This window comes from Pan paniscus, chromosome 18 (assembly GCF_029289425.2).
Source record: "Pan paniscus chromosome 18, NHGRI_mPanPan1-v2.0_pri, whole genome shotgun sequence".
Lineage (NCBI taxonomy): Eukaryota > Metazoa > Chordata > Mammalia > Primates > Hominidae > Pan > Pan paniscus.
Window position 1 is genome coordinate 83,183,998 of NC_073267.2, and position 26,037 is coordinate 83,210,034.

The window sequence follows — 26,037 nt, forward strand, 5'->3', positions numbered from 1 at the left end:
TAAATTTGAACACCATTAGTTGGGTCTTCTGTTCTCCAGTTCACTACACTCACAGCATTTCCTATTGTTTTATAATAGGCTTTTTTTTTTTTTTTGATACAGAGTCTTGCTCTGTCACCCAGGCTGGAGTTCAGTGACGGGGTCTCAGCTCACTGCAACCTCCACCTCCAGGGCTCAAGCGATTCTCATGCCTCAGGCTCCCCAGTAGCTGGGATTACAGCCACACACCACCATGCCCAGCTAATTTTTTGTAGAGACGGGGTTTTGCCATGTTGCCCAGGCTGGTCTTGAACTCCTGAGCTCAGGCAATCTACCCGCCCTCAACCTCCCAAAGTGCTAGGATTACAGGCGTGAGCCACCACACCTGGCCTATAGTGGGCATTTTAAATGACTTTCCTACCTTTGCCTTTCAAAGTATTTGAATTTGCACTGGCGTAGTGGTAAATTCGGGTGGGAATCTCTCCACCGATTACCTACCCTCCCTGATTCAGGATAATGTGGCATATTTAGTGTTAATTAAAACAACTTGACCCAAACATATCTTTTGTTAATTGAGATTTAATAAACATAAAAAGGGACTTAAAGGGTGACCGGCTGTCTGGGTTTGTCCAGCACTGGGAGAGCTCCAGGGTGTAGGGGTTTAAGTGCTAGAACCAAGAAAACCCCAAGCAAGCCAGGATCAAGTGGGTCACCCTATGAGTGGCTTCGAATGTAACTAACTTCAAGTTCTGGAGAACCAGCCAGTCCTTCACTAAAGCATAATCTCATTCAACTCAGTGAGGTCTCTAATACAGATTCAACTCTCAAATCACCTCACCCTCTGAAGCAGGGAAAGCAGGGCAGACGAAGTATCCAAAAGTCCACTTCCCTTCCCACTTTACCAGGAGCTGAGGGTCTGTGTTTGCGACATTATTCATATTTTTCTGACCTTCCTGATTCTGCTCTCCTTCCAACCCCCACTCCCCACCCTGGTACAGCAAATGAAAAGTATGAAATGTTCTTGAATCAAGCCAGGAAAAACACAGACAAAGAGTATAACAAATGTGAAACGCTCGATCACTTTGACATAATAACTGAGGAAGTGCCAGAAGACGAGCCTGCTGAGGTAAGACAGCTCCAGCCTGCATGGGACGCCTGTGCAGGAGGGTGGTGCGTGTAGAGTGCATAGGAGTTGTGTGCAGAGGGCACTGTGTGCACAGTGTGTGGGGTGTGTGCGCAGAAGGGCACTGTGTGCAGAAGCCCAGGGGCAAGGACATGGTCTCTGAGGTACAGAAAGGAGAAAGACAGAGATAAGGCAAAGAATCAGGAAGCTAGGAGAGGCAAGATGAGCCCAGGAGGTGAGGTATCAGATGGCTGATCTATTAAGGTTTTTGGACTTCATCCTGAGGGCAACGAGAGGTGTGGCCCAATCGACTTTCCATCTTTAAGAGATCCCTCTGGCTGCCATGTGGAGCTTTGAGGGGACAGGAACTTGGGGATGATGAGAGTAGATTCGAGAGATCAGTTTTTTTAGAAGCTGACGGAGGGCCAGGTGCAGTGGCCCGTTCCTGTAATCCCAGTACTTTGGGAAGCCAAGGATGGCCTGAGGCCAGGAATTTGAGACCAGCCTGGACAACGTGGTGAAACTCCATCTCTACAATTTTTTTAAGCTGATGGAGTAATTCTAGGTGAGAGATGGTGGTGCTGTAAGCAATGGTGATGACAGTGGGGACAGGGCGAACTGGGTGGGTTCAAGGAATATTCCAGAAGTGGAATGGTCAAGACTTAGGGATTGATTGGATATGGGCATGGGGTGGAGGGGACCTCTAACTCTTGCTTGGATGACGAGGTAAGGAGGGGGACTGAGACAGGCAACTCAGGAGGAGAAGCGAGGTCTTGGTGGGAGGGGAGGGAAGGGAAAGGAGTTCAGCTGCTTCCCGTGGCTACCGAATGTGAGATTTCTGTGCATCATCTGCGTAGAGCAGCCAGTAGGGAACCGGAGCCACCGCTGGGCACCTCGGGGAGAGAGAGGTTGGAGAAGGTGACTTGAGAGTCATCAGATGATCATTGCAATCACAGGAAATGGGGAGATTCCCTAGGAATTATGTCTAGTGAGCAGGAAAAAAGGCAGATTCAGAATGTAGCCCCAAAATACCCCAGCATCTGAGTGGGGGAGAGGGGTGGCCAAAAGATTCTGGAAAAGTCAGGAGCATGTGGTGCCACAGAGGTGGGAGCCAAGCCAGGGTCTCTGGAGGAGAGAGCTTCTCAGCTTGTAAATAAAGGCTGGGATAGGAAGACAAAATCCCAATATATCCTCCCTCATCACCGCTGAAAGTCCTGTTTTAAAAGTCTGTTCCTGACCCTGACAGCTGCCATCCCCCATGCTGTTCTTTCCAAATGCAAATGTGCTTGCGAATATTGTTCTAAGGAAGAATCATATATGTGGCTAGAGAGCCCTTAGGTTGGTTAAGAGGGGGCTCTAATGTGGGGGAGAAAGGTGTCATGGGGGAGACTGGAAGCACCAAAGCCCACCGGGTATTATTTGTTTTGCAGAAAGCTGGTTCAAGTACAAGATGCTAAAAGTGAACCTTAGCACCAAGGATGATCATAATTAATAACATCAGTTACCATTTATTGGACTCTTTTTTTTTTTTTTCTTGTGCAGCTCATTTGTTTTTTCTGGCATTTCTTTTTTTTTTTTTTTTTTTTTTAATTGATCATTCTTGGGTGTTTCTCACAGAGGGGGATTTGGCAGGGTCACAGGACAATAGTGGAGGGAAGGTCAGCAGATAAACAAGTGAACAAAGGTCTCTGGTTTTCCTAGGCAGAGGACCCTGTGGCCTTCCGCAGTGTTTGTGTCCCTGGGTACTTGAGATTAGGGAGTGGTGATGACTCTTAAGGAGCATGCTGCCTTCAAGCATCTGTTTAACAAAGCACATCTTGCACCACCTTTAATCCATTCAACCCTGAGTGGATACAGCACATGTTTCAGAGAGCACAGGGTTGGGGGTAAGGTCACAGATCTACAGGATCCCAAGGCAGAAGAATTTTTCTTAGTACAGAACAAAATGAAAAGTCTCCCATGTCTACCTCTTTCTACACAGACACAGCAACCATCCGATTTCTCAATCTTTTCCCCACCTTTCCCCCCTTTCTATTCCACAAAACTGCCATTGTCATCATGGCCCATTCTCAACGAGCTGTTGGGTACACCTCCCAGACGGGGTGGTGGCCGGGCAGAGGGGCTCCTCACTTCCCAGTAGGGGTGGCTGGGCAGAGGCGCCCCTCACCTCCCGGACGGGGCGGCTGGCCGGGCGGGGGGCTGACCCCCCCACCTCCCTCCCGGATGGGGTGGCTGGCCGGGCAGAGGGGCTCCTCACTTCCCAGTAGGGGCGGCCGGGCAGAGGTGCCCCTCACCTCCCGGACGGGGCGGCTGGCCGGGCGGGAGACTGACCCCCCCACCTCCCTCCCAGACGGGGCGGCTGGCCGGGCGGGGGGCTGACCCCCCCACCTCCCTCCCAGACGAGGTGGCTGCCGGGCAGAGACGCTCCTCACTTCCCAGACGGGGTGGCTGCTGGGCGGAGGGGCTCCTCACTTCTCAGACCGGGCGGCTGCCGGGCGGAGGGGCTCCTCACTTCTCAGACGGGGCGGTTGCCAGGCAGAGGGTCTCCTCACTTCTCAGACGGGGCGGCCGGGCAGAGACGCTCCTCACATCCCAGACGGGGCGGCAGGGCAGAGTTGCTCCCCACATCTCAGACAATGGGCGGCCGGGCAGAGATGCTTCTCACTTCCCAGATGGGATGGCGGCCGGGAAGAGGCGCTCCTCACTTCCTAGATGGGATGGCGGCCGGGCAGAGACGCTCCTCACTTTCCAGACTAGGCAGCCAGGCAGAGGGGCTCCTCACATCCCAGACGATGGGCGGCCGGGCAGAGACGCTCCTCACTTCCCAGATGGGGTGGCGGCCGGGCAGAGGCTGCAATCTCGGCACTTTGGGAGGCCAAGGCAGGCTGCTGGGAGGTGGAGGTTGTAGCGAGCCGAGATCACGCCACTGCACTCCAGCCTGGGCACCATTGAGCACTGAGTGAACGAGACTCCGTCTGCAATCCTGGCACCTCGGGAGGCCGAGGCTGGTGGATCACTCGCAGTTAGGAGCTGGAGACCAGCCCGGCCAACACAGCGAAACCCCATCTCCACCAAAAAAATACGAAAACCAGTCAGGCGTGGTGGCGCGCGCCTGCAATCGCAGGCACTCGGCAGGCTGAGGCAGGAGAATCAGGCAGGGAGGTTGCAGTGAGCCGAGATGGCAGCAGTACCGTCCAGCTTCGGCTCGGCATCAGAGGGAGACCGTGGAAAGAGAGGGAGAGGGAGACCGTGGGGAGAGGGAGAGGGAGAGGGAGAGCTTTTTCTGGCATTTCTAACAGCCTTTATTTCTTATTGATGGAGCAGCATGGCCCCTCATCTCGTTACTAAGATCTTATTGGACTCTTATACTAAGCCTGTGCCATACTGTTAACCTGTACTGTTATCTTGTTAAATCCTCCCACAATGAGGGTGGGGGGAGAATGGTGCCGCTGTCATCTAAATTTTAGTTTTACAGAAGTGAAGTGCATGTCCCAAGGCAAGCACAGAGCTAGGATTTGAATCCAGGCCTGCCCGGCTGCTAAGATGGTGCCCTTAGCCTCTGCCTTCTCCTGCCAGCCCCGGGCTGCCCACTGGAAGCAATGATGTGTCTCCACCTGCTTATTGGGTTCCCAGGCTGCACCTTATCAAAGCCTAGGAGAGCAGTGGGGTGGGGTTTCTGTGAATATGATGGTACGTGCAGAGCCAAGCTGGTTCCCTTGAGTAGGGCAGGGTGGACCACTCATGGCTCAGGAGCCAAGCACAGAGTTGGCTTTGCTGCTCTAGAATCCAGACAACTGGGAAGGCTGTCAGCAGACACTGCTCCTCTCCCAGTTTGTCACACTTCCACTCTCACCTCCTGTGCCTCACTGTGGGCCATGGCACACATTAACCTTCCCTGCTGGGCCTTAGACTTAAGGATTAGCCCTTTTCAAACAGTATTTCTCAACCTTTTCCATTATCACTCCCTAAAAATCCATTTTAGACCTTTTTTCCTAATATTCCCCATGAAATATTTTTATTTATTATATACAAAATGGAATCTCCTTGAATAGTTTGACATATACTTTTTAACTTTTTATTTTGAAATAATATATTTACAGGGAATTGAAAAAAAAGGGTTTTCCCAGCAGTAACGTCTCGTATAACTATAGTACAACATCAAATCCATGAAATTGACATTTGTACAAGCCACAGAGCTTATTCAGATTTCACCACTTTTACATGCATGCGTGTATGTGTGTGGTGTAGTTCTGTGCAATTTTATCACATGTAGATTTGTGAACCCACCACCGCAATTAAGATCCAGAACTATTCCATTACCACCAAGATTACTCGTGCTTCTTGGGGAAATAAAATTAAAAACAAAATCTCCCTCCAACCCAGAAAATCTATCCACAAAGGTAGAAGAGAAAGAAAACAATTTTATTATTGAATAAGCATTAAACCAGAATGTGATGCCCATCACAGGCAATCTGCTGAGAGATTGCAAAGACAGAAGGAAGTCTGCCCCTCCTATAGAGCCAACCAGATCCAAGCCTTTTCATTCCTGTTCTCAGAGTAAAAAATAGCTAGTCTCAAGTAAGAGGACTTGACACCATCACTTGTCACACATAGTTTATCCTAAATCAACATGGTAATTGAGGTGACCAACTGTGTTAGCTAATTGGCTTTATCCAAAGGAAAAACAAACTTGTCTTTCTAGCAGGGCCCCATGGAAGCTAGGCTCCCATCCTCTCACAGAAACTGGAAGTAGGGACTTCACCTTTCTTGTTGATTACGTGTCAAAGAGATGGTTCCCAGGTCCTTGAGAAAGACACTTCTGGGTCCTAAAGCTGGCAAGAGGCTTATTTCACTTTTAAAAAGATTTATCTACATTTCAAAGCGGTAACATTTCAAAGAACTTAAAATTACAAATGTTCTAAACTAAATACTCTAAGGGGAGGAAGAGAAGTCTCTTCCCTTATTTTCAACAAGGAGAACTAAGCCTCATTTTCCATTTGTGTTTGGCCTTACATGTGCTCAGGTTATAACCACATCCACCCCTCTCTCCCTGTCCCTTACCTCTGGCAGCCACTCATCTGTTCTCCATCTTGAGCCTTTTGTTATTTCAAGAATATTATATAAATGGAATCATACAGCACATCGCCTTTTGAGATTGGCTTTTTTCATTCCACATAATGCCCTTGTAATCCATTCAAGTTATGCACCTCAATAATTCATTCCCTTTTACTGCTGAGTATTCCATGGTGTGGATATACCGATTTGCTTACCCTCCCCACGCCCTTCCCAGGAAAAATGTAATGCTTTAAACATACCATGTATCTGTTTATGTTCTGTGGCTCTTTGGGGGCCGCAAACCATTGTAATATTTAAGATATTTTCCACCACCCTCCAAGAACTAATTTTTGCCTCTTTAGGGGTGATATTGTCCCTGTTGAGAATGCATGTTCCTAAAGAATTTGCTGATTTGCTCTTCCCTCTTGCTTCAGGTAAGTGCTCATCTCCAGATGGAGGTAGAAAGACTTATAGTCCAAAGCTATGTCCTAGAACATCAGAAAACAACCACCCCTGATCCTATGGATGACCCCTGCTTCAGCCATCGGAGTCGCCGCAAACTGGCCAAGTGAGTGGTTTCCAGTGACTGCCTTTCTGTGCTGTGCTTGTTTCAGAGTGTAGCAGAGCAAGCAGTGCTGCCTCATGCAGCACACTCCCTGAAACACTGGCTGATCATCTCGCGATGAAATCCACTCTCCTCACTTATCCGCCATCCCCTAGCATCAAGCCAACTGGGCAGGTTTCTGCCTCTTAGAGTGAGAACATTACAGCTATGTCTAATGGACAGGCTTCACTTCAGGTCCATAAGGGCCCATGCTGAACATGTTCTGAGATAATGGCCAAAACAGTGGTGTGAATCTCTGGGGGAGTTAACGTTGTTTCTAGTCTCCATTTGGGTAGCCATTGGTTGTTCTCCACTCTGGAGAATAAAACTGTGCACAGGAGGTAGAAAAAAAAAATCAGACTCACTCACTTTTGGAAAAGTAGGCTTCCAGGTTTGAAAGTGACTAGTAAGGTCTATTAACCATTTCAGAATCCAGCTACCAGAGTACATCCTGGACTTTGGCTACATCATCCTTGGCGAAGTCCGAACCCACATCATCAAGATCATCAACACCAGTCACTTTCCAGTGTCATTCCATGCAGACAAGCGTGTCCTTCATGAGACAGGTACCCAGGCTGGGGAGACTCTTTCCTATTGCACTTGGTCATTTCTCGCAAGGAACCCATCAGTACTGTCCTCCTGGAGCAGCATTTGTGCCGCTGGGATCAGCTAAAAGGATTCTTGGGCTATTCAGTGATGCTTTGAGCAGTCATTCTGACCCAGTGGGGGCTTTCTCTAGAGCAGCTCTTGTTTGCTGTTTCTCTTTTCCATGAAGAAAATTTTTTTTGTCTTGGTCCAGGATTCAGTACTGAGCTAGATCGTGTAAAGAATCTGCCTCATTGTGAAACGGAAATATTTGAAGTGAGATTTGACCCACAGGGGGCCAATCTTCCTGTTGGAAGCAAAGAAGTCATTCTGCCCATCAAGGTACAAGGCACCGCTGGGCCCACCCGGACCTGCAGGTTTCCAGCTCTGCTTGCTGATGGCCCCTGGGATAATCCAGTTATTATGTCAGAGCCATGATTCTTCCTTTCCCCAACCCCATGACACATGATAACTGCAGTTTATACCCTCTCTAGGTGGTTGGAGGGCCAACAGTTCACATCTGTCTCCAAGCCAAGGTGACCATTCCAACCATGACTCTCTCTCATGGAAAAGTGGACTTTGCCACAATTCAGTGTGGACAGTGCCTGGTGGAAACTATTCAGCTTTCCAATCATCTCCAAGTCCCTTGTGAATGGTTCGTCCAGAGCCAAAAGCCTGTTGACAAGGTAAATGAGCTGTGGCCCATTGGCCCTCCTTTCTCCATCTCCATTGCAGCCAGATTTGTAACTCTAGGTCTTGGCGCTCATCATTTCAATCTCCTGCTCAAAGACTTTCAGTGGCAACCATTGCCTCCTGAATAAAACCTGGGCCCTTAGCCCAGCGCTTGAGGTCCTATCAGGCCATGCTGTCGGGTGGAATGTCTTATTCATCTTTGCACCTCTGGTATCTACACATTCCCCGACACCTGAGAGGTACTCAGGAAATGTGGGTTGTGTGAGTGGAAGGTGAATGAGCTCATTTCCCATAGAAGATGATCTAATTCTCTAATATTTATAAACCAGCTGGAGAAACACATGCCGAAGTACTTAAGACAGAAACTACGTGCTGAATTAAAGCCAAAGACACGGATCTTCGAAATCCAGCCCATTTCTGGAGTCTTGGATCCTGGTGAGAAGTCCAACGTGCAAGTGAAATTCATGCCAAAAGAAGAGGTGAGCTTTAAAGAAATGTGGCTTCATTTAGATTCTCTGGACCTCTTTGAGCTTTACTCAAAGTCCATGCTTGTTTGGGTCTCAAGGGAAGCTTCGAGTGACCTGTGCCTTGCTTTTCTGAATATGGCACCTCAAGCACTTCTGGTTCACATAGGAGCTGTGTGGCCTGGTGGTCTGGAATCATCGGACTAACACATCAGTTTTTATCAGAAGGCCTGGGTTAGTAGCCTTCTGCCTCTGCACACTTACATGCTGTGTGTCTTTGAGGAAATTACTTAGCCTCATTCAGTCTCAGTTCACTCATAGATAAAAGAAAAAATAGTAATGTTGCATATCAGAAGTCCTTATTGAAATTCTGAAACCCAGTAAGATCCAAAACCGGGGTTGGGGGGTTTGAGATTTCATAAGCTTCGCACTAAAACTCATTTGGCAGACAAATCTCATCTGAACTGACATGACACCATTTAACCTTTATTTGTACCACTTAGTTTTCAGAGTCAAACATTGCCAACAACTGTTAATGTGTTTGATTACAGGGGACCTGCCCCAGACCCTGCTGAGGGTATTAGGTAACATAGGGTATATGCACTGTGTTTACTATTTGAAAAATCTGAATTTGAAAGTATCTGGCCCCTGGGTTTCAGATAACTTATTGTCAACCTGTAATGACTACCTCCTGAGGTCATTTTGAAGATTAAATGCATAGTATTGAATAAAGTACACAGTGTGCTGCTCTATGTAAGTAAATCTGTCAATAACTATTAACTATAATCATCAGTAGCCGTGAAAAGTACGTCCCAGTAGATGGCCTCCCGGAGCCTCATAAATGTTTCTTTTGTGAACATAATCAACTCAAAGCTACTTCTGACCAGGAACATAATAAAATTAATAAAATCCTCGAACCAGAGAATCTCAAGAGGTTGCACTGTAAAGACTTTTATTCAAAGCCTAAGGCACTTGGGAAATATATTTTTCTCTATTCTGTTATTTTAAAAGAAAAATTGATTTGTGTTTTATAGAAGAGCTATGGTTAACTCCCATTTTCCTTGTAATCGCTTTGAGGAAATGCTTAAGCCCCTTCAGTGAGAAAGAGAAAAAGCAAATGACTTCCTATCTCATTCTAAAATAAAACCCATGTTTTTATCATTATCAAAATCTTCCCAGTCCATTTAAAAGAAAATTAGTAATATGTTTGTCATTCTTAAAGAGTCTTAAAATTTTCAAAGGGTTTACTCAAGATTGTGGATTTTTTTTCCATTTCTTAATGAGGGAAATATAGTAAAAAAAATAGATTTGTTCAAGCAGTTTCATGAATGTTGAGTTGGAATTGGTCAAAGTTAGTAAAATGTTTCCACCAATTAAGAGAGAAATTTATTAGCTGTATACAAGGAATTGGTTAGCCCTGCAACCCATACGATCCATATATCTGCATCATCATCAACATCAGCAGCACCAAGAAATCAGTGACATCCACACCAACAATTCTTAGGCATGATAACATGTTCAAGAAAATGAATGAAATGTTTTAGAAAGATTTCCATAAGGAGCAATTAAAATACAGAAGTTTGAATCATAAGGTACTAAGCCCATAACTATAGAGAAACCCTTCTTAGCCAGTAATTTATCTTTTTGTGTCCAGAAATAGATATTTCTGTGTGTATGTCTGTATACATTCCATCCATTTGCTTTTTCCCCTTCAAGCTAAGATAGGAGGTCTTCAGATTGTGATTTGCGTAATTTCCTCTCAAACCAAGCCACAAGTCCAGCTATACCAGAATAACCTAGGCATCTGGTTAAAAATGCTGAATCCCAGCCTTACTCTGCCCCTACAGAGTCAGGATTTCTAGGGATGGAATCTGAGGATCTGCATGTTTAATAGGTTCCCCAGTGAAATCAGACTAGGAACTATGGGATGCAATGTAGATTTGGGTACCATTTTGAGAAAACATGTGAGTAGTTATGATATCACTATTAACCAGCATCTGGTTGTGATTGTATCTGATGAACTGAATGCCCCAGCTCTGGCATTCTGCCAAACTCTGGGAAAATACACAAAGTACACACTTCAGAATCATCACTCCTCAGGAGCAAGGGAGCTGGGGTCTTTTTACCTAAATCCCCAGAGTCATTGCTTAATAACTAATTCCAGGTGGTATCATTTCCCTGGCATTTTTGCCCTGCCCTCCCCTGCCCATGGACAGAAGGGTCCATGAAATGAGAACCTTCAGGCCCAGAGATGCAGACAGTGGCAGCTGGAAGTCTGAGCACACTGGAAGATTTGAGGGATGTGAAAGTGATACTCAGAGGGCTTGCTACAAACGATGAAGCACTTGATACAAGTGCTAGAATGCTAGATACCCAGAATTTATTTGATATCTAGCACTTGGTACAATGCTTGGCATGCTAAATACCCAGTACTTATGTTAATTCGGTAATATAAATTACTCTTATGCAATTTTATAATAAGTTTTCTCCCTTCATCTAAATAGATAAGTTTTTTCCCCTCAGCGGTGTTTTGTTTTACATGACATGTAATGGAAATAAATTCAGATGCTTGTTTTGTTTTTATGTTTTCCAGAAATTCTACAGCCAAACCCTGGTGTTTCAGATTGCCCAGAGTGCTCAAAAGCTTACCCTGCTGGCACGTGGGCAAGGTCTAGAGCCACGCCTGGAATTTAGTCCTTCAGTCCTGGATCTGGGGCCACTGCTACTTTGTGCACCTGGAGACGAGGCCGAGGTGATAGTGAAGAATCCCTGCAACTTCCCCATTGAGTTTTATTCCTTAGAATTTGATCAGCAGTATCTCATAGAAGAAAAGGTGAGCAGAGGTCAAACCAAACTGTTTTTCTACACGTGCTGGACCCTGCTATGTACTCATGCTCTTTTCTCTGCATGCAATAACATCCTCCTGGCCTTTCCCATCTTTTTCCCCTTGAATTCTTCCTTGTCAATTTAGTGATTACTTCCCTATAGCCTTTTCTGACCTACTTCCCTTGACCTGAGTAAAATCCTATACATTTTAAGCAACTAATTGAAAAGCTAATGCATGTTCATGGTTAAAATTCCAACAGTAAAGAACCGTATATAGCAACTTGTCAATATCATTGTATTTGAAGTTGAGTTATTTGTAGACAGCATGTAATTGGGTCATTTTTAAAAATATGCTGTCAGTCTCTAACTTTAGTTGATATATTTAGACTTTAGTTGATATATTTAGTTTACATTTAGTGTAGTTATTGCTATTTCAGGACTTAAGTCTGCCATTGCATGTTTTATTGTTTTTTGGAATTTTTTGCTTTCAGGAATTTTTTGTTTACTTTTTCCTACTTTCCTATCAGTTGCTTCAACATTATTTAAAATTCCATTTTTATTTACCCAGAGTGTTTTTTGGGTGTATCTCTTTGTATAGCTCCTTTAGTTATTGCTGTAGGTATTACATTATCTATACATAACATTATAATCATTGACTGTCAATGATTAAATGTCAATCACTGGTATTGACATTTTAGCAGTTCTAGTGTAATTTAGAAAACTTTCCTCCATTTAACTCCCTTCAGCCTTCCAATTTTTAATATAACTGTCTTAAATATTTTTCTTATATTAGCTAGCACTATAATTATTGTTTCAACTGTCAAACATACATTTGAAGACCCCAGAGGAAAGAGAAAATGTATTATATTTGTCTCTCTTTTTACTCTTTCTGTTCTTTCTTCCTTTCTGATACGCCAAGATTTCTTCTTTTATTATTAACTTTCTGTTTAGAGAGCTACCTTTAGCTCTGTTGTTAGGGTATGCCTGCTGATAGAAATTTCTTAGTTTTCCTTCATCTGAGAATGCCTTGACTTCCCCTCTCATCTTTGAAGGATTTGCTCACTGGATATAGAATTCTGAGCGGACAGTTCTTTCATCCCTTGAAATATATGCCACTTTCTTCTGGCCTCCATGGTCTAATGAGAAATCCAATGTCATTTGAATTATTTTTTTTCCTCTGTAGGGAAGATTTCTTCTCTCTCTCACTGCTTTCAGGAATTTTTCTGTGTCTTAGTTTACAGAAGTTTGACTATAATGTGTCTTGGCATAAATTTCTTTGGTTTATTGATTTTGGGATTTGCTGAGTTTCTTGAATCTGTTGATCTTTATCTTCTTTCCAACTTGGAAAATTTTCAGGCATTATTCAAGTACCTTTTTCAGCCTCATGCGCTTTCTACTCTCCTTCCAGGGCTCAAATGACACTCATATTTTGTTTTGTTACAGTTTTACAGTTCTTTGAGGCTCTTTTCTTTTTTTTAAGTCTATTTTCTCTGTTATCCAGAGTAAGTAATTTCTATTATTTTATCTTCAAGTTCGCTGATTTTCTTCTCCATCCATTTCATTCTGCCCACATATTGAGTTTTTATTTTGGTAACTATATTTTTACGTTCTAAAATTTTCATTTGGTTCTTTTTTATATCTTGTGTTTCTTTGCTAAGACTTTCTTTTTTTTATTTACTTCAAGTATGTTCATAATTGTTCACTAAAGCATTACAATGATGGCTGCTTTAGAATCTTTGAAAGATAACTAATATCACTATTACCTTGAAGTTGATATCTATTCATTTTCTTTTGTCATTCAAGCTGAAGTTTTCCTGGTTGTTACTATGATGAAGGATTTTTAGTTAAAACCTGGGCGTTTTTGGTATTATGTTATGAGACTCTGGACCTTATTTAAATTTTGTTTTAACTGGCCTTTTCTGAAATGACTTGGGCAAGGAGAAGGGGGCACTGCCTTCTTACTGCCAGATGCAGGTAATAGTCTAGGTTCCCTCCTTGGCCTTCTTTGACAAACAGTAGGAGGAGCTCTTCATTACTGCTGGGCAGGAGTGGTATTTCTGGCTCTCCGCAAGGCCTCCATTGATACCTTCCTGGCTGGGAGGGGCAGGAGTGCCTTGTTACTACTCTCCACACGGATTCCACTGACTCTGCATGGAAAAATAGAGGGGTAGCCGTACTACCCAGGACCACTGGGTAATGACAAAAGTTCTGACTCCCACTAGACCTCAGCTGACACCACCCCAGCAGAGGGGAGGAGGGGCATTTCTGTACCACCAGATGGACGTGGAAGTCCAGGCTCCCTACATGGGCTTTACTGACAGATTTGGGGGGAGGTGAAGTCTTGTTACCCACTGGCAGGGAGGACACTCCTAAGATGTCCCAGACTCGACGGGTTCATTTCCTGCCCAGACCTGGAGTCAATCATTTCTCCAAGGAGCCCTTGTTCCTTTTAGTATGAAATAGCATTTAGAGATCACAGTCTGGACCACTGGATTGTGACTTTCTAGGTCTTTTTAGTAAATAGAATTAGGAAATGTGATTTTTAAGAGGGGAAAAAAATCATAACACATAATGATGTTTCAAATTCCAATTTAAGATTATAGGATTTTATCTAAATTCTTCAATGATACATTTGTTTCTGCTTTCTCTTGAAAATCATGGATATAAACTTACTTATCAATTTATCTTATAAAATATACATTTAGCCAGGCACAGTTTACACACCTATAATCCTAGCATTTTGGGAGGCCAAGGCAGGAGGATTACTTGAGGATTGAGTTTGAGCCCAGCCTGGGCAACATAGCCAAACCCTATCTCTACAAAATTCTTTGGGAGGCCAAGGCGGGTGGATCACAAGGTCAGGAGATTGAGACCATCCTGGCTAACACGGTGAAACCCCGTGTCTACTAAAAAATACAAAAAAAAAAAAAATTAGCCAGGTGTGGTGGAAGGCACCTGTAGTCCCAGCTACTCAGGAGGCTGAGGCGGGGGAATGGCATGAACCCAGGAGGCGGAGGTTGCAGTGAGCTGTGATCGCGCCACTGCACTCCAGCCTGGGCGACAGAGCGAGACTCTGTCTCAAAAAAAAAAAAAAACAACAAAATAATTTAGCTGGACATGGTGACACATGCTTATAGTTCCAGCTACTCGAGGGGCTGAGGTGGGAGTTCAGTTGAGCCTGGGAGGTCGAGGCTGCAGTAAACCAAGATCATACCACTGCACTCCAGCCTGGGTGACAGAGTGAGACGCTGTCTCAAAATAAAATAAGTAAATTAATAAAATAGCTTCAAAATAGTAATATCAATATTCCTACTAACAGTAAGGCTACTGAGTCCTATTATCCATAAGCATGGTGAGGCCTCTGTGCTGTGTTCCAGCAGCTCCCCCAAATCCACATCTCATGCTCCCACCCTGCTGCCCTACCTTGAGCTACACCTTTGTCTAATAACCTTAGTGCCCTGCTCTTTGAAACGGCCTCTTAATTCCCTCTTGTGAGCAATATTAAAATTAGCTAGTAATCTCTTTTTCCTTCTCCCCTTTCCATCCTCTAATTTAAAATGATTTTATTTCCAGTTAATACCAGCTGAGTAGTCATCTCATGTACCCTTCCCCCATATTTCCTACTTGTATTTTATCTATATTGTCAGAGCTTATAGTATTAAGGTATCAGGACTTAATTTCCATCATGGAGTCTTAGTTTTACACTAAGACATATTGAATTCCCAACACCAATCCTTACAGTGGAGCTTCTCCAGTCACTTCTGGGTTGTCTACAGTTCATTCTCTGGTGGATTTCTCAGGCAGGGATCATGGGAATGATATTCTCTGAGTATTCAAACATTCGTAACCATTTATCTGTGACTTTTGAAGATCAGATACAATATTCTTGGCTTACATTTTCTTCACTTGACTATTTTAAATATGTTGCTCCATTGTTTCCTCATAAGGTATTCCTGTCCATGAAGCCCAACGCTGTATTTGTTATCTTTTGCTGCATAACAAATTAGCCCCAAACTTACCAACTTAAAACAATAAACATTTGTCATCTCGTGCTTTCTGTGGGTCAGAAATTTGAAGGTGGCTTAGCTGAGTGGGGGTTCTGCTTCCTCTGGACCCTCCCCCACTCAGCCTTTGAATCTTCTGTCTTCTTTACTTCCAGTGTTGATACCCTGCTTAGTTTGCAGTCTGCTCCCAGAAGTTTTTCTCAGAATGGGAATCTGCCCCTTTGGGGAGAGTCTTTTCATTAGGAATTTATGAGATCCTTAGTGGCTTCTGTTGGCACAGCACCTTCTATCAAGAGTCAGGCTCTGTGGAAAGCACAATCTAAGACTTGAGATTTGCATGTGGGAGGTTTCTTGGGGGCACTCTCAGGAACATCTGTGAAGAATAGGACAGCAGAGTTGGGCGGAGGGGGATGAACTGTGATGAGATGGCAATGGAGACTTCAGCTAATCGCACAGGAAGCTCTGGGGCTGGGTTGGCCCTTTGGAGTTGCCCCAGTTGCTGCTTGTTTGCCAGGCCTTTGTGCCCTGTATCAGCCAGTCTTTGGCATATTGCCTCCTTTGCCCACGGATTCTCTATGCCATCTCTATGCTTTATCACAGTTCCATAAATAAATGGGTCAATTCTGAGCTTTCTCTTCTATTTCAGTGGTCAATGTGTCTTTCCCAGCATCATTGCCACTCTGTCTATTACTACAGCTTCCTGATAAGGCTTGTCATCTGGTAGGGCAATACCCTTCTTTTATTCCTTTTCATTAATGCTTTAATTTTGCCCTTCCATATAAATTCTAAAATTTACATGGATCTTATTTTACATGGAGCTTATTAGCAGTGGTGTTCAAATATTTACATGGAGCTTATTAGCAGTGGTGTTCAAATAACTAAAAATGGGGATCCTGAAGAAGGGTTACCTAACAAAACAGATTTTTGATACCAATAAATCAGGTTGTAGAAGAAGTAAATGCTTTTTAAAACTTAATTTTGCTGTGTCTTATAAATACACATACACACTAGGATTGCCAGATTTAGGAGAAAAAAATACAGGCTGTCTAGTTAAATTTGAATTTCAGATAAATAACAAATATTTTTTAGTATGTCTCAAATATTACACTGGACATATTTATACTAAAAAGTTATTCATTGTTTATCTGAAACTCAAATTTAACTAGGCATCTTGTATTTTATCTGGCAGCCCTAATACACATTCACACACATGTGCACACATACACGTACTTAATACTATTTTACCTCCTTTTTTTCCCCTGGATCCTCTGTTTATGAGACCACACCCTTGCTTAATGTAAAATTGCTAACCACAATATTGTTTAAGAATGAATTGTCACTCAAGGTAGATAATGGAGTTCTGAAATTTTGTCATGGGGAAAAAAGGAAAAGAGTGTATATTAGTTTTAAAACAAGAAGAAAACATATTTCCACAGGTGAAATGCCCAGGCTGAAATGGAGCAAAATAAAGATCGTGTATCCCCACAGGCTTAGAGCTCAGCCCTACTTCTGACACCTCTCCAAAGGGCCCCACTCTTTGAAATCCAGAAAGTATTTGTACAAGTCTCAGCCTCAGGCAGGAGCAGGAGTTTTATAAAATCAGTGAGCAGACCCACTTAGAGCTGCAGGGAGATTTCTAGTGAGACCAACAGGATTCCCTTTCTCCCCTCGAGCAGATCTTGCGGAAGCTGAAGGGCTATGATTCCTACAACACCCTGCTGCTGCCTCCCCGCAACCCTGGGGAGAAGCTGCCCCCAGAACTGTACGAGTACTTCAAAGAGATAAAGAAGTCAAAAGAGGAGCAGATGAGGGCAAAATATCTGGAGAATCTGGCACAGGAGAATGGTGAGAACTCAACGTGGAGAACACCTCGTGCTAACCATTGCCTTTGCCCCTCTGAATTACCCCTGCCCTGGGACCCACCTGTTTCTGAGTACCTGCCAGGTGCCAGGCAGGTGCTGCCTGCCTTGTGTATTTTATTTCTAACCCTTACAAAATGGGTCGCGTTATCCCCATTTTATGGATGCAGAGGCTGGAACACATTCTGCTGTCACTAGGGCCCAATTGGGGTAGTATGACCTAAAAACAGCTAATACAGATGGAAGAACACTTGCTGGATGCCATGTTGAGGGCTTTGGACGTACAGATGAGAAACTGAAGCGCAGAGAGGCCACGTCCACAGTTTTAAGTGGCAGAATCAGGATTCCAGCCCAGGGCTCTCTGACTCCAGAGTCCATGATGGTAACCACTGCTTCCTATGGGTAGACCTAGGTAAGGCAAAGTAATGTGTCACACAAGGTAGAAACTGGTGTCCTAAAAGCAGGGGGTGGGCATTCACACAAGCAGAAGACGAGCCCCTCCATAGTCCTCAGGCCAAACTCCAATCGCAGAGCTGTCCTGTGCTCTCAGAATTGTGCCCTTTCTGGCCCACCACCCCTGAGTTATCCCATCATCTGCCCAGGGGCTCTTGTGTGCTTGGCCATAAAGGTTCCTCGCTGACTTGTGGGACTGTGTCACTTATGAGGATGCATCTTCTCTTTCCTGCTTCTCTGTAACCTCATCCTAGAAATGTACCCACCTTGTTTTTACTTGCTTTCATCTGTGTAACAGTCATACAAGTAATTATTTTCTTCACACTGCCTCCACCACTAGCCAAGAAGTCCCCGTAAAGGCATTGATCAAATATTCCCCATGTGTAAAACTAGTGCATGGAACAGCAGTAGACCCAATAGTGCCCAATAAATGGGTGCTATGTGAGTGAATGCATTAATGGATTGAATGAAGTTATTTTTCCTGCCCTTGGACCTGTCTCATTGTCCAGGAAATAGAAGCTAATCAGAGACCACTAGTTTGGCTTAAAAGGAGAAGATGAGAGAAGACAGCTGCCACCCACCCCGTCTCCTAGTCACGTTCCTTGAGTTTGCTAGGGCTGCCATTGCAAATACCACACACTGGGTGGCCTAACCAACAGAAGTTTCTTTTCTCCCAAATCTGAAGGCTAGAAGTCCAAGGCTGAGTGGCAGCAGGGTTGCTTTCTTCTGAATCCCATCTTGCAGTTGGCTGTCTTCTCCCTGTGTCTTCACCTGGTCTTCCTTCTGTGTGTGTCTGTGTCCTAATCTCCTCTCCTCATAAGGACACCAGTCCTACTGGATTGGCACCCACCCATGTGACCTCATCTTACCTTAATTACCTTTTCAAAGGTCCTATCTCCAAATGCAGTCACATTCTGAGATACTCGGGTGTTAGGACTTCCACATATGAATTGGGAAAGGACACCATTAAGCCCATCACAAGGACCCACTGTGTTGCAAGCACTGAGCTAAAGTGGTGGGAAAAAAAAATTAGTGAAAAAAGTGCCGGGGGAAAAAAAATCAGAAAACGCAACGAATCCCTACCTTTGAGAGCTCACAGTCATGAAGAGAGTGTGAGGAGAGACACACCATCAGAGAGACTGCCCAGCAGCCCAAGGCAGGGCGGCAAGGGCTGCAATGTACAAAGGACCTCCCAAAGGCAGAGAAGGCCTTGGTGCTCCCCTTGTCCTCACACACCATGATTGCGGGCTCCCTTACCCATCTGGCCCAATGGAAGGTGATCTAAGCCAGGATCAGTGGGTGCAGAGGGAACCCAGAAAGGCACACTCCCTGCTTCTCACCAGTGCCTCTCTGATGAGCTTTGTCTACTCGCTCTGCTCTCACGCTATAGATCATCCTTCTCTGCTTCCCTTCCTTCCAGGGAAGGCCCACAGCCCCAAGTCACAGGACCACCATTCATGAGAGAGCTGCAACCCCTCAGGCTCAATTTCTACCTTGTGTGACAAAGGGAATGTCTTGCCCTGTAGTAGAGGGGGATCACCTCATACAGTCACAGCCCATTGCACCCCTGAAATGCTATAGAACAATGGGCAATCAATGAGGAGGGTGTTGGGCCAACGAAAGGATAGCTGTCCCTAACAATGACACAGGAAATGGTCATGATAAATTAAAAGGGAAAGCAGGCTACACATCAGTATGTACAATATAACCCCAAGCTTAGTTTCAAACAATTAAAAATTAAAAATCTGAGAGGTTGCAGCTCTCCTGTGCTGGTATGATAAAATTTGGTACAATTTCTCTGTCACCATTTCTTTGTCTATCTCCAACTCTTTTTGTAGCTGAATTCCATCATTTTTGGCTCTTCTGAGTTTTCCACATTTTCTAAGCAAATGTATAATTTTAGTTGCTAAACAAATGTTAAAATGTAGAAACACTGTGCACAGAGAGACTGAGGAATAGCCGACTGACTGCAGTTCTTGTTTATTTGGGTTGAATGGTCCAGGGTGATGGGAGCCCGTATGGTGAATCTCTTCTTCATCTTTTTTTTTCCTTTTCTGCCTCCATCTCCCTTGTCCCCCTCCCAACTCTTCCCCTGGTGTTTTCATCCTTTGCTACCTGGCAGAAGAGGAAGATATAACCTCATCAGATCAGGGAACCTCCAATAGCACGAAGAGGACATCGCTGAGCCGAGGGGTCTCTGTCACATCCAACCTGGAAGAATGGCACGCCCTGTTGGTCGAGTCCAAAACCTACCTAGAGGAAGAGGAGGATGAGGAAAGCCTGGAAAAAATCATTTTCCAAAGTAACCGAGCATTTTAATGTTTTGATACTAGTTCTCTCCAAGCAGAAATAGGAAGACAATATTCAGTACCTTGTCACTTTCTCCAAGCCTCCTAGTATGGCTCCTAGCCCATCCTGCCCTGCCCACCACAGCTGCCCTCCGGAGAAGCTCTGATCTGCCACTCACAGTAGGATACAAGCTTGAGAGTTGGCTGATGAGCTTAGCATATAATACATTCTTGGCACAGTAATTTGTGTTTCAACTAGACTAAATGAAGGCCTGAATCTTTCCTGCTAAGATTCCGGCAGACTGGGAGGTATTTAGAGAAACATTATGGGGATGGGGGACATTCTCCCCAGTGTCCCCCGAGTTGGGCCATTAGAGAGCTCTTCTCTTGACCTCCCAGCATTATGGCCCCATTTTCTGGCATTTATTTTCCCCAAGTTTTACAAGATGTTGGAACCATATTCAGAAAATTAGATTCAGTGAAACTGGGTTCATGGGGGCCATTTGCTGGTCATTATAAACCATGATAAGGCATAAGCAACCTTGTCCTGTGCCCACCCCCAGAATAGGAATCATGGGTGAGGCTCAGGAGATCTTTAGGGAGCTAAGTCATCATTCATAGCCCTCATCAACCAGGTGAGTAAATGAAGTCAGGAACATGTAATGGCAAAACTGAGATTAAAGACAGAAATTTCTGGCTCCATGCCTCATATTTAATCCACCCTGGCTATGTTGATGGGCCCCCAAGTGGTTCCTGGTCTCTCCGAGCAGCCCTCCCCACCCCATACACCCTGACTCTGCTCCCCATGCCTGGGCTCCTCCAGGGCTGACCCTGGACATCCCACGGAGAAGAAAGCATACCACAATGCTTAGGATGAAAAAACATGAAAACCATCTAAATGCCCACCAGTAGGGAACTAGTGAAATTGTGACAAAGCCATACAGTGGGAGTTATTTAGCAGCTATTTAAAAAGAATGAGCTAGGCCGGGCAAGGTGGCTCACGCCTGTAATTCCAGCACTTTGGGAGGCCAAGGCAGGCGGATCATGAGGTCAGGAGTTCGAGGCCATCCTGGCTAACACGATGAAACCCTGTCTGTACTAAAAATACAAAAAATTAGCCGGGCATGGTGGCACATGCCTGTAGTCCCAGCTACTTGGGAGGCTGAGGCAGGAGAATCACTTGAACCCAGGAGGCAGAGGTTGCAGTGAGCCAAGATTGTGCCATTGCACTCTAGCCTGGCAACAGAGCGAGATGCCATCTCAAGAAAAAAAAGAAAAACAGAATGAGCTAGACCTGTATTTAAGTAAATGGAAAGATGTCCAAGATATATTATGTGAAAAGCAAGTTACAGAGCAAAATTCAGAGTGTCATCCTAGTTTTGTTATTAAAACACTGAATGTATTTGGGATGACTATATGTATCTGGCTGCCCACTACCCTACAATTAATACACATATGATCCTGCAGCTTGCTTTTTTCTAGACGTTCCTCTAGGCCAATGCATTTGATAAATCAAGGTTTGGCAAACTTTTCCCATAAAAGGCCAGATAGTAAATATTTGGGGCTTTGAAGGCTATACAGTCTCTGCCGAAACTACTCAACCCTGCCTTTGGAGGGTGGCTGTGATGACAAAGACAATATGTAATCAAAGGACGTGGCTATGTTCCAATACAACTTGATTTACGAAAACAAGCAGCAGGACAGATTTGGCCTGTGGGCTATAGTTGACTAGTCTGTGATACCGAGGTCATCATTTTAATAGCTGCTGTGTATTGGTTCTATAATATGAATTTACCATCATTTATTCAGCCATTTCCCTTAATGCTGCAGATTTCACTGGTTTCTAATATTTTGCACTGTAAGCCATCCTCCTCTCCACACAAATGTCCTTTCTACTTTTCAGCAAGAGAGATTCCCCAAAATGAAAGTGGGGTCAAAAAATCCGTTTTTTTATTTTAGTAGCTATAAACAAATTATTAGCCCAAAAGGGCCTTCTTGTACACTACAAGTGGGGACTGCTGCAATATTTGCCATTTAAAAAAAACAGCATTTAAAAAGAAATATCCATTCCCATTTCCGTCAGTACCCATGTAAATTCCGGCTGTGTAGCATGCATGCCATGTGTGCACACACATATATTTTAAATTTGTAGCTGACAAGCTTCAGAGCATTGACAGCCACTCCATGGAGGAAGTTGGAGAGGTGGAAAACAACCCAGTGAGCAAAGCAATCGCTCGCCACCTGGGCATTGACATTTCTGCAGAAGGCCGCCTGGCCAAGAACCGGAAAGGCATCGCCATTATCATTCACGGGACACCCTTGTCAGGTAGGCAACAATTCTGAGGGGAGGTTAAGACCAGCAGTGCCATGTCTTCTCTGTAAACTCTGCGGCTTCCAGAGTGGCAACATCAGCTGTGTGGTCATGGCAAATACTAATGACTTTATTTGAGGAACTGCATAGGGTAGTGAATATACATTAATAGCTGTGTGCCTTTGGGAAAATTAACTAAATTGTCTGTGCTCAGTTTCCCTGTCCGTAAAGTGGTATTAATGCTATCTATTTTATAGGGTAGTCATGAGAATTTAATGAGAACATTTATATAAAATGTTTATCTCAATACTTGGCACATAGTAAATACTCAAACGAAAAGCTGTTGATGTTATCATTATTATTACTATGATGACTATTGGCATTCACAATTATAACCATACCTGCAGTGTGAATCCTCATTGAAGAGAAACTTCCATCACATGCTAAATATTCTCAAGGAATATTTTCCTAACCATAAACCAGTCAAGGGGTGAGCCCTTGATAAAGAAAGGATTTTTTAACAAGAATCCTTTATTACCTCCAAAATTACATGTGCTAACTTCACCATAAACCCAAAGGAGCAGAATCACCTACATTGGGAAAAAAAAAAATCTTATTTGTATAGTAATTTGCAGTTCACAGAGCTCCTTCCCATCCATTTGTCTATTTAAACTTCGTAACCACTCAGAAAAGAGAATTTGACTTCCCCTACCTTTTGGGAAGCTAAGGTTCAGAGAAATTCAAGGACATCTGCCCAAGGTCACCCAGTTAGAAAGCGGCAGAGCAGAGGGATATTGGGAGGATGCCCTGCCACCTCTCTTAGCTTCAGCTTACTTGACGAAGGGCCATGAAATCTTGTTCTGACCCAATTACTATCATTCATTCATACAGACAACATTTATGGAGCATTTTTGATGTTCTAATCACTGAGAGGTCCAGGAATCTAAAAATGTCACAATTCATTACCCCTTCCTTTGAAGAACCTTTCCTTGAGAAGTTGTAAACCAGGACCTAAAAAGTAGAAGGCCAGATGTGTGGGCAACAGGCAGAAATCAAACAAGGCAAGTAAGAACGTAACTGGAAATGTTTTGAAGACCCCCTACACAAACACACCTGCAGAGGCTCAGGCCATTTTAGTGTTGCACTAAAAGGAATGTCGGAAGGATGGTTGATGGATCCATAGAAACTGCAGACAGCTGGAGAGTTAACACCAAAAAGGCACTGACCTGGAAAGAGCCACCAGCCCTGTTCTAGTGGAGGCTCAGTCACTTCTCATCTGCAGGTGAAAAGCCTATTAGAGTGTGAACTACAGTAATAACAAGCATGACATTTTTATGGAACCTTACAGCTTTCACAGAATCTTCATGAAGAACAGCTTAACAGCCTATGTCAAAATCAGACTGATCAATATAAGTTATTTTTCCCCTTTTGTTTATGGTGAAGTTAGAACATACAACTTTTGAAGGCAGTAAGAGACTCTTTTGTTTATAATCCATATACTTAAGGATTATCCCCAAACTGTTAAATTGCTGACCTCAGAGAGGGGATTAAGAAGGAGAGGGAAGACACCTCATTTGGAACGTATACATCTCTGAATTGTTTGAATTGTATTCTTTCCGTAATTTAAAAATATTAAAATATTAGAGAAAAAAATCCAAGACATTAAATTATTTAAAAAGAGAAAGAAATATATGTGCAGACTCTGACCTGACAATGTTACTTCTAAAATTTTCTTAGGAAAAATAATTAATGATGTGGACAAGATGAACTGCTTGAATGTTCACTGCAGCACTGTATGCTGTAATCGAAACTCGGGAGCAATTACAACATTCAATATGGGGGACTGGTTGATCAGGCCACAGTACATTTATATGGTGAATTTTATTGCCATTAAAAACAGTGTCTTGTACACCCATGTTCATAGCAGCATTAATCACAATAGCCAAAAGGTGGAAACAATCCAAATGGCCATCAGTGGCTGAATGGAAAAAACAAAATATGGTATGACGCAATGCTATTCAGCCTTGACAAGGAAGGAAATGGACAGGGTGTGGTGGCTCACGCCTGTAATCCCAGCGTTTTGGGAGGCTGAGGTGGGTAGATCATGAAGTCAGGAGTTCAAGACCAGCCTGGCCAACATGGTGAAACCCTGTCTCTACTAAAAATACAAAAATTAGCCGGGCATGGTAGCAGGCGCCTGTAATCCCAGCTACTTAGGAGGCTGAGGCAGGAGAATCATTTGAACCCGGGAGGCGGAGGTTGCAGTGAGCCAAGATCGTGCCATTGCACTCCAGCCTGGGCTACAGGGCAAGACTCCATCTCAAAAAAAAAAAAAAAATAGGAAGGAAATTCTGACACATGCTACAACACGGAAGAACCTTGAGGACCTTATGCAAGGTGAAATAGGACAGTCACAAAAGGACAAACACTGTATGACTCCGCTTAGATGAGGTACCCAGACTGGTCAAATTCATAGAGCTAGAAAGAGAAACAGAATGATGGTTTCCAAGGGGCTGGGAGGGTGGTGGGTACTGGGGAGTTATAGTTTAATGGGTACAGAGTTTCAGTTCGGGAAGATGACAACATTCTGTAGGTGGATGGTGGTGATGGGGGCACAGCAGTGTGAATGTACTTAGAACCACTAAACCATATACTTATAAATGATTTAAGTGACAACTGTTATGTATATTTTACCAAAATAAAAACAGTGTCATACAAGTGTATTGAATTAATGGAAAGTTGTTCATGATATATCATTTTACATGAGAAAGGGTGCCATACTCACGGTGTGTAGTTAGTATTAGTGTCCCGTTGCTACTATAACAAGTGACCACAGACTTCATGGCTTCACATAATGCAAATTTATACTCTCATAGGTCTGGAGGACAGAAGTCTAAAATGGGTGAGCATGGCTGTGTTCCTTCTTGGAGGATCTGGGGGACAATCTGTTTCCTTGTCTCTTCTAGCTTCTAGAAATGTTGCCTGCAACCCTTGGTTCCTGGCTCCTTCCTCCTCCTTCCCAGCCATCAGCATAGCATCTCCCAGTCTCTCCTGCTACTTCCATGGTTGATTGACATGCTCTGACTCCAACCCTCCTGCTCTCCTCTCATGGGGACCGATTGCACCCGGTTGGATAATCCAGGCTAACCCCCCATATCAAGATCTGTAAATTAATCACATCTGCAAAGTCTCTTTTACCCTAAAAGGTAACATATTTGCAGGTGGAAATCTTTGGAGGAGCCATTATTCAGCCTACCACATAACCTGTTTTTTTAAATAAGAAATAACAGTTACATGTGTACTTAGCGACCATAGGCTAACTGTACTATCCCTGAATGAGTGGATGATGGATTTTTTTTTCTTTTCTCTTGTCTGTTATATCTGAATTGTCTGCTTTTTTTTTTTGTAATGAAAGTACCTTGAAATGAGAAAAGAAATCAACACAAGTTATTCTTTAAAATAAAAAAGTTTTCCTATTAGAATCAGAGACAGGAGGAACTACAAAGTATTTTAAAGATCATCTGATAGAACCTGTTTCTTAAACAGACCCTGTGCAGTGGCTGACACCTGTAATCCCAGCACTTTGGGAGGCCAAGGCAGGTGGATCATTTGAGGTTAGGAGTTCGAGACCAGCCTGGCCAACATGGTGAAATCCCATCTCTACTAAAAATACAAAAAATTAACCAGATATAGTGGTGGGTGCCTGTAATCCCAGCTACTTGGGAGGCTGAGGCAGGAGAATCACTTGAAACCAGGAGGCGGAGGTTACAGTGAGCTGAGATCTCACCACTGC

General features: G+C 43.9%; 1 protein-coding gene across 1 annotated transcript in view; it reads left to right on the forward strand.

Moving 5' to 3' along the window:
• The window catches only part of HYDIN (HYDIN axonemal central pair apparatus protein), a 429,930-nt gene that overhangs the window by 249,718 nt on the left and 154,175 nt on the right, over nt 1-26,037 (forward strand). The window contains exons 30-39 of the mRNA XM_063597736.1: nt 978-1,105; nt 6,592-6,725; nt 7,191-7,327; nt 7,561-7,688; nt 7,841-8,032; nt 8,369-8,518; nt 11,097-11,336; nt 17,010-17,178; nt 19,768-19,947; nt 22,086-22,259. Of these exons, the coding sequence (XP_063453806.1) occupies nt 978-1,105; nt 6,592-6,725; nt 7,191-7,327; nt 7,561-7,688; nt 7,841-8,032; nt 8,369-8,518; nt 11,097-11,336; nt 17,010-17,178; nt 19,768-19,947; nt 22,086-22,259 (1,632 nt within the window). The remainder of the gene's footprint in view (nt 1-977; nt 1,106-6,591; nt 6,726-7,190; nt 7,328-7,560; nt 7,689-7,840; nt 8,033-8,368; nt 8,519-11,096; nt 11,337-17,009; nt 17,179-19,767; nt 19,948-22,085; nt 22,260-26,037) is intronic.